The sequence below is a fragment of the Neolamprologus brichardi genome, chromosome 14 (assembly GCF_056152115.1).
Source record: "Neolamprologus brichardi isolate AB-2024 chromosome 14, ASM5615211v1, whole genome shotgun sequence".
Lineage (NCBI taxonomy): Eukaryota > Metazoa > Chordata > Actinopteri > Cichliformes > Cichlidae > Neolamprologus > Neolamprologus brichardi.
In genome coordinates this window covers 20,379,730-20,394,384 of record NC_142117.1, presented here as the reverse complement: position 1 = coordinate 20,394,384, position 14,655 = coordinate 20,379,730, and the positions used below count along the sequence as shown (strand labels likewise).

Sequence of the window (14,655 nt, the reverse complement as noted above, 5' to 3'; positions counted from 1 at the left end):
AGGGGAAGAGCCAAAACGTGATGGAGGAATCACCGGAGCGGCAAAAAAAAGGAAAAAGGGGGGATAATTTCTAGTGGGAGGGGAGAGAGAGAGACGAGGAGAGGTTGAGGGAAAGGAGAGAGAAAAACCATGTAGAGGAGTTTGGGTAGTGGCCTAGATGTGTGAAACGCCAGGGGTTGCCTTTTTTTCTTTCTTTTTTTGGTTCACTGCTTGACTAACACAGTCAACCCAATAGTGGAACAAATATAACAGGGACGTCCTGAAGCACCAAACTAAATGAAAAGTTGTGTAGACCGCTCAGTTTTGCGCTTTTTAAATAATATGCAAACTTTAGAGTTGGGGTGGTCCTGAGTTTTGGTGCACAGAAATACAATAAAATAAAAAGAGTTATTGGTGGTATGTGCAAACTAAAACACCCACACAGGGACTAAATCTATCTCTTTTATGCCGCTTGACTGATAACGATGGCCTTGGAGGCAGACGGAGGTTCATCAAGGAGCGCTCCTGGAAAATATCCCCGGGCGGCGTTGGAGCGCAACGGCTACGTGAAGACATGTGTCACCCCGCTGTTCCAGGACGCAGGGTGCCAGTTGTCGTGGCTCAGACTCGCCGTGACATGGACTTGCCGAGGAGTGTCGTCTGCGGTCTGCGTTGCCTCCATCTCCGTTACTCTCGCTCTGCTGCTCAGATTGGTCGACTGGGATGCAGGCAGCAGGACCAACGGAAATAGCAGCGGCTCCGACTCTCGTCTTCATTTCGCGGCGGGCTGCGCTGTCGAGCTGCTTTTGAGCGTGTGTTACTGCGTCTCCCCCGCTTTTACACTCGTATGTGCCTTCTTCTGGGTAGGGCTGTATCTGATTCGCTGCGGAGTACTCATCCGCACCGCGCTGTTTCTGTTAGCGGTGTGCCACTTGGGCGAAGCCGCGGCGCATTCCCTCCTGTGCGGCGCCGAGGAGCAGCTGCTGTCCTTCTCCGCAACCCTGGTAGTCCTCGGCTGCCTAGGCAGCGGGGCTCTGCTGGTCGTCCGGCTGGGTCAGGGAGTGTCCATCCTCGTCTTCATTAGCGTCATCAGGACCGTCTCACTTGTCTCCCTGAGTCGAGTCCGGGCCAGTTGGAGACCCTACCTGGCCTACCTGCTGGGGCTGCTGGGGGTTTTGCTTGCGAGGTATGCTGACCGGCTCTTGCCGGCCTCAGGGACCAGCGGGACGGGGTGCTGTGGCTCTGTGACCGGGGCGAAGGAGGAGGACATCCCTGTCTTCAAAAGGAGACGGAGGTCCAGCTCCATAGCGGCCTCGGAAATGATGGCTCACAGTCAGAGCAACAGCAAGTCCCACCGCAGGACTTCGCTGCCTTGCATTCCGCGGGACCAGGTAAGATGCAACTTTGGACCGGACCTTACTGGATGTTTTGTTACTGATTTGCTTAGGAACTTTCAGTCACTGGCATGTAATACTTTCGAGTCCCCCTCTTTCTCTGATGGCATGTGTGAGAGCTTTACATGCATTTTTTTTTTTTTTTAACATTGGGCCAAAACGGAATAGGCCGAAGACACTATAATAACACTTGTTTTGATGACCTGTTTGCTCCATGCAGGGCCACATCTGTGTTTTCCCAAGATTCTTGTTAATGTAGTATTTTGGTCTTTTGAATTTCACAATCCTGTGCATCCCTTTAAACACCGATGTTTACCTTGAGCCTACTCTGACGTTGTTCATTTGGTCATCATAGTTGTGCTGTGCTCTGTTTGGGGCTGCTGATAAGGAAATGGATGGTTAGTTATCACGCCAAGTTACCGCGTGCCTGTGTGTGAGTGTGTCTCTATTCGCGTGCATAGGTGTGAAGTCACATGTAAATATTCTTGCAAGCCTCTGCTTCTCCAGCTTGCAGGCCCGTGGTGCCGTGTCAGACTTTTTACACATATTATCTTTATGGCAGCATAAGGGATTGTGAATAATGACTCACAGCTTGTGATTGTTTATAGGCACACACGTGTATATATATATGTGTATATATATATATATATATATATATATATATATATATATATATATATGGAGAGAGAGAGAGAGAGAGAGAGAGATACTAAAACTGGGAAATTTAAATAAAACATACATAAAAAATGATGTGACTTAATGTGATTAAAACTTAATGTGACTTAAAAAATACTTGTTAAGTAATGTTAAGCTTCTAATATATCACAGATGGTGCCTTCTTCTTAGAACAGTGCCCCAACCTCCAAACATCCATCCCTTCACACTCATGGATGCTACCTTGTTTGAATGTTCTTCACCCGTCTTTGCCCCCCTCCTTCTTTTTGGTTCTTATGTCCTACACCGGCAAGCTGAGATAAAATGAATGTTATATGAAGCCACTCATTTTCAACTGAAAGTGTCACCACATGGTGCATAGTAATAGGGAGGCATGCTCGTGTTTTCACAGTGGGGATTCGGTGATCATCCCGAGTGGGTGAGCTTGTGTCACAGTCACCCATGTATGGCTTAGCTACAGAAGCAGCATAATCCTGATTACGCTGCTCTTTTTCTTCAACTTTACCCTGATCTCATTTGTAGATTTTGAGAATAGAGAGAGAAAGGAAACATGGCGGAGAAAGAAAATCTTAACAGTAGCAGTTAAATGGCTTGGTTTGTGGTGTAATCACAGTGGATGATGGTGTTTTCTGTACGTCTACACTAAAACTTTGGTACTTTGTACACACTTTGTAGCTTTCTATTATTTATATTTGTCCTTTGGAAGAGGGAGCGTACCTCATATTGCTTTCTGGAGAAAAATATACAGGTGCTGTTTTCTGTGATTTTGGATTTTACTGAGACTGTTTGATGTTTTTAATGAGAATCAAAACATTCAATAATGCCCTGTTAAAAAGAATGTTTCCTTCCTGACTTTTGCATTATAAAACATTATTATAATTAGCTATATATCCATGTTAGACTGAATTGCCATAGATGCATTTTGTCTCACAGAAGCCTAAAATTTGTGTTTACCTGAGATGAACTCAGTGTGGGTGATGGTGAGCCACCAAGTGCCCCAAAATAGCAAAGGGAATACACCTTTCAGTTTACTAATCTGGACTCACCCACATTGTCCCAACACACAAGTTTCATTCTCTCACGTCAAGCTGTTCCCACATCAGCTGTCTGACTCGTGATGCTGGGATGTTCACTGCTAATTGGTATCTAGGGAACAGTGAGTTAGTGGACTATCTGTACTATTAGAAGAGCTCCATTACCCATTCTGGTCACCATGTTTGGAACAGGAATAGTGACAAATTGAATTCTGAGAGTTAAAAAAAAAACAATGAAATTTTTTTTTAACTGACCAGATGCTTAGGACAGCGCGTCCTCTTTTAACCTTTTCTCACTGGGTGTAATCTGTAGGACCGACGCACGGACACAGATGTACGCCACAAAAAGAGAAAGAAATGCAAAGCAATTGGGTTGCTCTTAAACCTCCTAAACCTCCAGCAGGTCACCGGAGAGCCACCTGGGGTTAGCACTGGGTTTTTGTTTTAGCCACACACATTACATAGGTAAATTTCCAGAAGCAAAATGAGGTTATATTAAAAATCAAGCCCATTTTTGAGGTTGTGGCCTTTTTCTCAGAGCTTCTCTTTGACACAGATGCTCATAGTTTATCCATACTGTAGAAAATGAAGCTCTCCAGAGTGCAGTTGTACCTGAGAGAAGCGGGCGTTTTCATCAAGCGTTGGTTGTGCAGTATTTATGAAGCAGGCTGGTGCAGCCTGCCAAGCCAGAGGCAAGACAGGCACTCTGCTGAACAGGAAGCTGGGAAATAGCATTGGCTCAGCTCCATGGCTTTATTTCAGTATTTTTTTTCTCTAAAGTGAATGGGATTAATTCTCCTGCTGATGCACCACTACGTTAAAGCCTGTTGGTTTCTGCTGTCCATACAAAGGAGTTTATAATATTTGATGATTTTAACATGAACTTAACTCCATTATGATCCTTCTGGATCAGCTCCACACAGAGGCCTTGTGTTTTGACAGGAGTTGTTTGTCTTTTAGCCAGGGTCTCAGTGGGATGGGGATTTTGGAGAATAGTATTTTGTTTGTTGGGTTGCATGCAGCTGACAAACACTTGCTGTGTGCAACATGACAACAACCATAAGTATGTCGATAAGCAGCGTAATATTTAAATTTATTTATTTATTTTTTTGATGCCGGTGTTTGCTTTTTCAGTTGCATAGCAGCAATATGGGTTTACTGAAATATTTGCACATTGTTTCATTCGAGGCTAATTTCACTACTTTATATCACGATTAAGGTTGCTCTCTTGTTCAAATCATTTTCATAATCTCTTCACCATATAAAGTATCTGTGTCAAACAGGAGGGGAAAGGCGGGAGAGAGACAGATTCTAAAGCAGAAACATGTGCTCTGAAATCTATTTGAGGGAAGGCCCACATTCTCTCACTGACGCACATACATTTCCAGGGAGACACAACCAGCTCCAGTCGCCAGAGCGCTCTTACTCTGAATGGCATCCAGTCTTAACATACAGTATTTTTTCTTTTATAGGATAATGATGGAGAGTTGTAAAAATAATTTAAAATGCATAGATAATACAGCAAGGTTTTTATCTTCTCAATAATTGCCAGTAAAAGCACAGATGACTGTACAATATCAGAAACTGTGTTAAAGCTTTGCAGTGCAAATATTATAGGATTATGGTTCACTGAACCTTGTTATTAGGACAAATAAACCGTATACAAACTGAGATGTTATAAAAAAAACATGAGTTGTGGGCTTGTTGGTTTGAGTATACCTCATGTTTTGTTATTTATTGTTGTTGCAGATGTCACCTGTAAACAGCAACGGTATTTATAGAAATAGCCACTTCCATAATAATTAGACAATTCCCTGATGTCAGTGTAACTGTTTAATATGGTTAGCTGAGCTTCCCTGCCATTTTCATGTGTGTTCATTTTCCTATATGTATATTTACTGGAAACTGGAAACAGAGAAGCTTCACCTTCAGTGTAGAATTTGTGCCTTACCACCAAAACCAACATGTTTCAAAAGTTGCAACTTTTACTTTGAAGGGGAACGGATGCTGTTTCCGGTTTGCATCTCACTGGTGCTCTATGATAAGTTAGTGAGTGTTTACAGACGAATTGGAGTCTTCCATGATAACTGAAGGTGGCCGTGCTAATCTGCTGGTCTCCAAAGAAATCACAAGGAGGTTTTTAGTGCAGCGCCCTCGGTGGGACCAGCAAGCTAAGCGGTCAGGGAATGCATATATTTCTCTAAGGACCGGCAGTTATCAGGGCAACATTGATCGGTCTTTAGGCCTGCATGACCTGAGAGTTGGAATTTTCCAATCAGCCTGGGCCATTAGATAATAAGGCTGTGCAAGGTTGTGTATGTCATTGATTTATCTCACAGTACACCTGAAAAAATGTTGGACTTACTGTGCTGTGTATAGTAGATGAAAAGATTATGAAAAAATATATTGTACTGTGGAAAAGTCTTGGGTCACTCTCCATTTCTTTATTCTTTGTTAGGAAAATGGGAAAAAGGTGCTGCAGTTTATTGAACATTGTGCAAAAATACATGGAAATACAGTGTATGAGGTAAAAAGAGTTTAAAATTCTAAGGTATGATCACCTTTATTCTTCAGGACAGCCTGAACTCTCTTAGGCACGGTTTCTTGTAATTTCTTTAAGTGATCTTCAGGAATAGTTCTCCAGGTGTCTTGAAGGACATTCAAAGCTCTTCTTTGGACGGTGGCTGCCTTTTTATTCTGTCTTCTGTCAGTTATCCTACACTGCTTCAGTAATGTTGAGGTCTCTGGGGAGGCCAGTGCAGGACTGATAATATTCCACTGTGTGTTTTCTATCCAGGTATGGTTTTACTGCACTGACAGTATGTTTGGGATTATTGTCATGCTGAAAAATTAAGCTATTGCCATTCCAATACTTCCCAGATGGTATTGCAAAATCTGACCATATGTTTCTATCGCCATAATTTGGAAGGATTCTCAGTTCCAATTTCAAATTTATTGAAATTGAGGTTAAGTGGCTTAATGTAATCCTCTCAACATAGTCAGGTACTGACCACGTTGGACTGAAAATGAGTGAAAAGGAAGTCAATCTCCTTCAGAAAGGCTGGAGAACTATTGCTCGAGACCACTTTAAATTTTTACAGAAATGTCTGACTCATTGCATGCAAAATATGAAATAATGAGGGCTGGCTCAAGACTTTCACACATTACTATATCTATACATAAAAAACTTTTTTGCTATACCTGAGAAGCTTTACAGTGTTGTCTACTAGATTATGGTAACATTTAAAAAGCAGTAATTTAAGTACCTCAAAGAAAAAACCCCCCACAAAGTTATATTTGTGCATAAAGTGAAAAAGTGTGTGCAGGAAACATAACAGTCTTGATTAGATATTACTGTTTATATATCACTACATTTCAGTTATAAACATATATACTCCTTTACTATTAAAAAGACACACTGAAAAACAGGGAAGGTAGTCATAGTGATAAAACAGTGAAAACAGACTTCCTGAAGAAAAGTGATTGAAAGAGTTGAATCAGAACAGGGTGTATCTATCCATGGGTAGCACCGAGACATGGGTGAATGTGTGTGTGTGTGTGTGTGTGTGTATGTGTGCGCGTGTGTGTGTGCGCGCGTGACAAAGAGCTTTAAAAAGCTGGGGGTGGGGGGTAGCTGGAGTTAATGTGGGGTATAAGAGGAGTGTTGAAAGATTTGCAGTTTACAGCGAGGCAAAACGTGGGAGTGAGAGGAGATTCTCTGCCAAGCTCCGCTTAAGTGTTGATTGTAAAAGGACAACTATCTGATCCTCGTGTTCAACCTCTGTGCTTCTATTCTAAACACACCTTTGCTCTGAACACTCACATGGACTCACACACAGCTGAGGCAAGTTCGTACTGACTGCTTATAGTTTGCCTGGCAGTTATTGCGTATGTGTTTTTAATGTGTTTGTGCGTATGTAAGGTGAAGATGGCCCAGTGCCACATGCCTCCAGAGAGAGGGAGAGAGAACACAGGGCAGGGGGAAAAGAGCAAGAGCAAAAGAAAGTGTGTGCAATAGAGTGGCCTCCCCAGCTTGCTCTTTAAAAGCAACAGCAAATAATTTTAACCTTTCCTGGTCATTTCTGTATACTGTACACGCGCTTACACACACACGCACATACAGTGGCTTCCCTGCTGGCTGTCCAGATGAGGTTTGGTGGCGCTGGACAAGGATTGCCTTGTTACTTGATTCAATGGTGTGTTTTAGCTCCAAAATATGTTTGGTGAGAGGTGAGGAGGGGTGAGGGGAGGGTGGTTGGCCTGGGCAGGGGGCAACATTGACAAGCAGACTCTAGACCTGTCCATACATCTGTCTGCAGGTATGTCTGCTTCTCTCTTCCCCTACAGTAAACACTCTTACACTGTAACAGATTTGCAGCAGGGGTGGAGCACTTTACTTTCATGACATTTGTCAGTTTAAGCCTTCATGAAAAACCCAACACGCCACCTCACACATCACACATTTAAGTGTTCTTTGTTGTTCAGCTTTCCCTTTACTCTGTGGACGCAGAGCATGGGCAGTTTGGATCAGTGAGGACATAAGCAGAGGTACATTTTTAAAACTGTATTTATGCAGGAATTGCTGGCATGTGTGCATTTCTTTCATTGCTGTGCCCTGGGTTTACAGACTTAGTTAACACCTACTGACGTACCTGGGAGCTACACAGCAGCACAAGCAGTGTTGGAGTACTGGTGACCCAACTAGCTTAAAGAATGCCCTTCTCCTTAATGTTTTCAGAATTATCAGGAAATACGAGGGATCATTTTCAACAACCGGCATCAGATCATCCTGGCATCTCCAAAACCTGTTAAAAATATACTGTGGGTTCAGGATGATTTTTGAGCAAAGTGATGTAAAAAAATATTTCTAAAGTTTTGATGAAAAAAAACCCTATTTTTCAGTGGCAACATTTCCTGCAAAAAAATGCATTTACATATTAAAACTGGACCATTAACATCTTAACGGCTAAAGTCAGTCTAATTATTGTTGTATGTATTTAAATTGTTAGCTTTTTTATTTTAGCTAAACAAAATTATGGGAAAATATATTTCATCATTTAAAGTATTTAAATGTTTAAATAGAATATTATTTAAATAGTATTCACAATATCTATACGTTGTTGAGTGCATGCTCAAATACAGGTGTGTGTGTCTGTGTAAGACTGTATGTGTGTCCTTCGTCGTGGTTTATGCTTGGTCAATAGTCTGCCAACACCGTGTTTATCTTGGACGCCTCCAGCCTGTCTGTAGATTACCCAATCAGATAATCAAGGATATAATTGCATCACATGCATCTGGGAGTGTTTTTCCCTTCCATTATCCCTCATAATGCACACATACACGTCTTGCTCACACACACATACACGCTGCAGACACACGCGGGAGTGACACGCATACAGCAGCTAATTGTGGCTGACTTTCAACTGTGTAAAGTTGTGGTTTCATCTAGGGATAAGAATGCAAAGCTGCCTTTACCTGCTGTATTCTGTTTTGACAGAAGAGCATCACTGACTGCTAAAGTGCTTTGAAGAGAGATACTCTGGCATACCTGCTCTTTCAGAAATGAGTCTGAAGTTATTATAATGATGGGGAGGTGGACATGAAACAATGCATGAGAGACTACCATGATATTTTGCTTCTGATGTTTAAAATAACTCACGGGTTTATTTTAGTTTGTAATGAGTCCTTTCCCCCCCCCCTCTTTTTTAACCAGGGGCAAGCTAATGGAGCAGCTTTATTATATTTTTCAAATATAATTTTCATTATAATTTTTCACTTTCTGGATGTAGCTCCAAGTTTGTTGTTTTTTTCCCCTCCTTTACAGTTTTTGCATTGGAGTAATTGGTAGTTTCAGGGCTGCTAAAATATTTTCTTAATTAATGAATCGGGCCTTTATTTATTGTAAATGCACATTACATCAGGCCTATATTTGTGGGAAGCATATTATTTGTTAGTCCCACTGTTTTATTAAAACAAGCTGTCATGTAAATACACAGTAGTAGGGCTTCAGCTATGAATTATTTTAGTAATCGAGTAATCTATTGATGATCCCATCGATTAACTGAGTAATCAGATAAGAAATACTTCTATCTTATAGTCAGCAACAATAAATATTTAAGAGAAAAAACACAGGTCTTTCAGAATAAACTGCTCATTGGTTTCCAGTATAGAAACTGGAATGTTTTTAAGTTTAACTGCATACAACATATGTCAAAAAAACAAAAAACTCTACACTCTGTGATTGAATGTACATGTCATACTGGAACTTTTAAACTCTTGTAAAAAAAACATTTAAATGCAAAAATGTATGAATAATCAGTACAGTCAGAGGTCAAAGTCAAATAAAATGAGATATATGTATGTACATACATATATATAACAACACCCAGCACGCCCCTGCGGGCGGTTTATCCTTCAAGCTCGGGTCCTCTACCAGAGGCCTGGGAGCTTGAGGGTCCTGCGCAGTATCTTAGCTGTTCCCAGGACTGCGCTCTTCTGGACAGAGATCTCCGATGTTATTCCCGGGATCTGCTGGAGCCACTCGCCTAGCTTGGGAGTCACCGCACCTAGTGCTCCGATTACCACGGGGACCACCGATATCTTCACCCTCCACATCCTCTCGAGCTCTTCTCTGAGCCCTTGGTATTTCTTGGTAGTTAACAGTCTGGTAGTCTGGTTACATCTGTGTTATAGACCAGCGTTTCTTTCCATGACTGTGTTAATATTATTATCAACAGTAGTAGTAGTGTATTTATTTATTGTTTGATCTTATTTTACAAAGGACAGCTACAACCTTAAGCTAACACATGTCATTGGCTCACTAATTATGTTACACATGAAACAGTTTAAAAGGCTAATAAAAAGCTGTTGTTGTTGTTTTGTTTTTTTTTAAAAGAAAAACAAAAAATTGGAAAAAGAAATTGAGATTCTTTCTCTCTCACCTATTATTCCCACAGAGGCGGCAAGAAGACCCACCTAAACCCAGGGGTTAAAGTAGGATTTGGCAGGTGGAGGAGCTTAAAAATTGGGTGTAGAGCTGCAACATGTGGAAATAAGAAATAAGTCACATAATAATGTGCATTGTAAGCTCCATTAGAGTTTAATTTCTATACAGGTTGTGATGAGCTGGCCCGTGATACTGCTGCTCTAAGATGCTCTGCTCTTTGTGGATTTAGCAAACTGAATTCAACATGATATGAGATTTCATGTTAACCTGATTTTCAACCTCTAGACACTATACAGCTGTTATGAAAGGTCGAAATTGGTGAGAGAATCTAATCAGCATACTTACCTTAAATTTAAATTGATGGCTGCTACCCTTGATGTAACCTCACACCACAGCCTGCTCTGTACCAGTCAAGCATAGTGCATTACTGTAAACTTCACCACAGTACTGGATTGTTACCACTTTCATCTGCACTGAACTGCCTGGCTTTTCATGTTATCTGTGAATAACACAAATTGTTATACTGCATTGCATTTACATTCCTTTAAAAACAGTCTCTCATTTTCCTCTCTTGTTCTCTCTTTCTTACATCGTAGTCCATCTCTGAGTGTGTCAAGCATAACTCTATCCGTCCCCGGGAAATGGACGAACTGTATATTTAGCTGCAAAGACACAATAATATGCCAAGTAGCAGAGAAAACATTTGTATCTGGTGATTTTTGTGGAGCTGTTTGAACAGTTGCATTTGAAATTTACCTGCCACTTAAAAGACATTAGTCCATTTATGCTCAGTCCTCCTCAGTAGTGTTAGATTGATGCAAAAGTAACGAGAACACAGTTTTGACATGCGCACCATGAACGCACCACAGGGACACGCAGTATAATGTATTAACCTGCCTATCAGATAACTCCTAGCCCACTTTAACCCCTGCTTAAACCTATACACCAATTCTGTTACAGTCACACATTTAACTTCAGCGAGAGTAGATAGCATTACATTATTCAATTGCATTGCTACACTCTCCCACCTTTCAATGCTGCAGTTGCAATTAGCTTTCTTTACATCTCATTGCTACATGACAGTCATTAGCTCTCTCTCCTACTATACAAGTTTAGAGGCATACTCAGCATGATCATTCATTTATTTAATTTTCTGTCCAGGAGCTATTCCCAGCATTGGAAAGCTGCTCTCATGTTTACTCTTGTTTTGCTCCTGTTGTTATTATTTCTTTTCCTTGCACCCCATTACAGTTTCTTTCCGGAAGTTGATGCCGGTGGTGATAAGGGTAGCTTTGACTGGGCTGCAATATTAACATAAAGCCATATTTTCCCTTGGGGTATTGTGCCTCTGGCCATGGGCAGTAGTAGCAAAACAAACAAATATTTTCTTGTTTCTTTTTTCTTTTTTTAATCTTGTCTTCGTTCACCCCTTTTCTGCCCCATCTTCTCTCTTTCTTTCACTTTCAATTGGCTTTTTTTTAAATGTGTCCCTCTGTTTTCTCTCCCACTCACCCGATTTCCTCCGTGTCCAACTTTCACAGGACAAATGCCAAAGGCAGTATTATTGTGTCCTCAGCTGCCATCACTCACTGTGTTATGTAAGACATTGCTTATGTGTGTCTGTATGTGTATGTGTGAGCACACGTGTGAGGTTTTGCTTGTGTCTTACCTCAGATTCTGGCCTTCTGACAGTTCACAATCATCTCCATTTATTAAAACTGAGGCCAGACACGTAGATCTAGAGCTGTGTGGTCTGGTTCGACTCTGACCTCTTGCTCTTTGTTGTTGTTTTCTGTTTTAAATCTGCACAGAATTGGCAGCAGAAGATGATCTGCCAACACAGGGCATCACAGATTTGGTATATGGTATGTTAACCATATACCCAATCTGGGTATATATAAACAAACTGAAGTTAAATTAATATATATTGAGGTTGCCTCCACATACACGCTTGGTTCCGGAATCGAAATTTTAGAGATGCCCTGGAATATCCTTTTCCATACAGTAGTTGCTTATAGCAATAGGCCGCTCTGGGAATTCTCAAAAATCCCTCTCTGAATTCTGCTGAGTTGGCATTTTCCCCTGAGAACATAAAGGGGAAATGAGAGGAAGGCTCTAAGTATTGGTGTACCTATGAACAGCAGTTAAGTGTATTTGGAGTTCTTGGAGAATTTAGGTCAGATCCTGGAAAGGAAATTGTCTACGGACTAGTAGAGATTTTACCATTGGGGTAGTTCAGCACTCATGTGAGCAACGTTGAAGACATATATTGATAGGTGATTAGGAGGAATTCCATACTTGGAGGTCTTTGGCCACGATGAACATGATATTCAAGCATTGCTTTTTGTGGAACTCCTGATCCATACCACCATGTCTTCTGTGGAGTAGTTAAAGTTTGAATTCTTAAGGAAAGCCTTAAACATATTTCTACCAGAGGAGTTAGGAGCTCATCGGTGGTTAAGTGACAGGTTTTGGATGAGCTGTGTCTTTAGATGCTAAAGGGTTCTTGCTATTTTTGGCCCTTGTTCAGTAGCATGCCTCTTCAGTATCACAAGAGGTTGGGAACAGTGACTATACACTATCAGAATAGAGTATAGGGAATAGTCACAATTTTTAAAGGGGAGGTGGAGACAATGAATCCATAGCAGACTCTCTATGTTGATGTGTCATACATCAAACTACATGCTAAAATCACTGTTTAGAAATGCAGTTTCATGCAACATATCAGATCCAGCCAATCTTATACAACATCTACAATTTTGTGTGTGCCTTCAGATGCAGGCAGTCGGCAATCTGATGATCTTATATTTTATGTCAGGGGTCGGCAACCCAGGGCACGCGTGCCACAGCTGGCACACAAAGGGTTAACTGATGGCACGACCATAGCTGGACTGGTACCAGGCATTTGTCCGGTGGACCGATGTGATTTTTCGTTTTTATGGGTCGATGATTTTTGTTTGTTTGTTTGTGTGTTGTTTCGTCTTTTGTAACGATATAAACAATGAGAGGTGGTGGTTTGGCCAGATGCTGGCCGATGTGTAAAAATAACTCAATTGTTTAGTCGTGGCTATGGCGGAGCTTCCACAGAGGCCAGCAGGTGGATGAGGTAAAGGGGAGGCAGGAGGAGGAGAAACCCGAGGCAGCCGCCCCCCGTGTCAGGTGAACTGAACTTCAGGTAAGAAGTTATGACCTGCAGTCTATCTGGGTCAGATATAAACCAAGTTTAGGTGGAGTTTATTTTTGTTGTGCTGATTTTTTATAGTCAGTTACAATAACTCGTACTGCGTACTAGCTAGCATGACGGAGTTTATATACTGCTGGGTGGGTGCTATGATGTTACTGATAGTGAACTTTATTGTATTCATAAGGTTATTTAGTAGAGTTGCCAACCGTCCCGTATAAAACGGAATCATCTGGTATTCAGAGAAAATATTACGCTTTCTGTATTGAGCTGAAAAGGAACACAGTTTGTCCCGGACTTCAGCTAGAATGGAAAAAGACACAAAGCGTCTCTACGCTGTCAGCTGCCTCTTCTTCTCTCATTCTCTCCCCCTCCCTCTTCTGTTGTTACTTCAATCATGAAACTGATCAGTGATCAGCTGATCGGCTTTTCTCTCTTGTTTGTTTATCTTCCACTTTGCGCCAGAAAGAGGAAACCAGTGGAAAAACAACAGCAGCACGTTTAAGCTTGATCAGCTGTTGTTAGAATTTATTTAATATTCATTTCTAGTATCAGCTGATGTTTGCTGGAGCCACAGCTGTAAAGCTGCTGGTCATTATATCGGTTTGGTTATCTGGTGAGAGGGAAACATGCAGATGAAACCAGGAGATGTCCTTACTGAATCATCAGAGCTGAACAGGTGATGGAGAAACAGGTTTACCTTTTAGGTGACATGAATGAGTTGAAGTTATGAACTGTTTCTGAGAGACAAATAACACCAGGATCCTTTTCTAAGTAGCTGACAGCTGGTAACTGTGCAGGGGTGGGTCTAGCAAAGTTTTGCCAGGGCATTAACAGGGAAAGGGGGGCACAAAGAAATACTTTTCTTTCTTATTCTCGTTTAAAATGTCTCGCTTTTAATAAATAATTATCTGAATCTTACAACCAAAGTTTAATCTGACGTAAATGTATAGAAATCATACATATACCAACAAGACAGTGTACATCACTGTCGCAACAGCGTTTGTTTTCATTGTTGTGAGGATACCATAAATAGCATTTGCATTTTCTGTTGTACAGTTCATTTGCTGTTATGGATAAAAAGTGTCTTTTTTTGTTTCAAGATAGCTGATAATTATTCGCTGACAGCTGCCAACATCTGTGAACAAATATAATTCTGTAAAGTTGTTTTATATAGTGTGTAACTGTTCATGTAGAGTGTTATTAAATTTATTGCTAATGCAATCATATGGCACATTGACTTCTGAGGAAATTTTAGACGGCACTCGTCATCAAAAAGGCACTCTTTGTTTTTTATTCTTGAAGTTCAGTTGCAGCATGCACCCGAATGTCGAACTCCAGGCCTCGAGGGCCAGTGTCCTGCAGGTTTTAGATGTGTCCTTGATCCAAGACAGCTGATTTAAATGGATAAATTACCTCCTCAACATGTCTTGAAGTTCTCCAGAA

At 41.2% G+C, this 14,655-nt stretch overlaps 1 protein-coding gene across 1 annotated transcript in view; it reads left to right on the top strand.

The window, feature by feature from the left end:
- The first annotated feature begins 464 nt into the window (after window positions 1–464).
- The window catches only part of LOC102792196 (cGMP-inhibited 3',5'-cyclic phosphodiesterase 3A-like), a 60,403-nt gene continuing 46,212 nt past the window's right edge, over window positions 465–14,655 (top strand). The window contains exon 1 of the mRNA XM_006802050.2: window positions 465–1,370. Coding sequence (XP_006802113.2) covers window positions 465–1,370 — 906 coding nt within the window. The remainder of the gene's footprint in view (window positions 1,371–14,655) is intronic.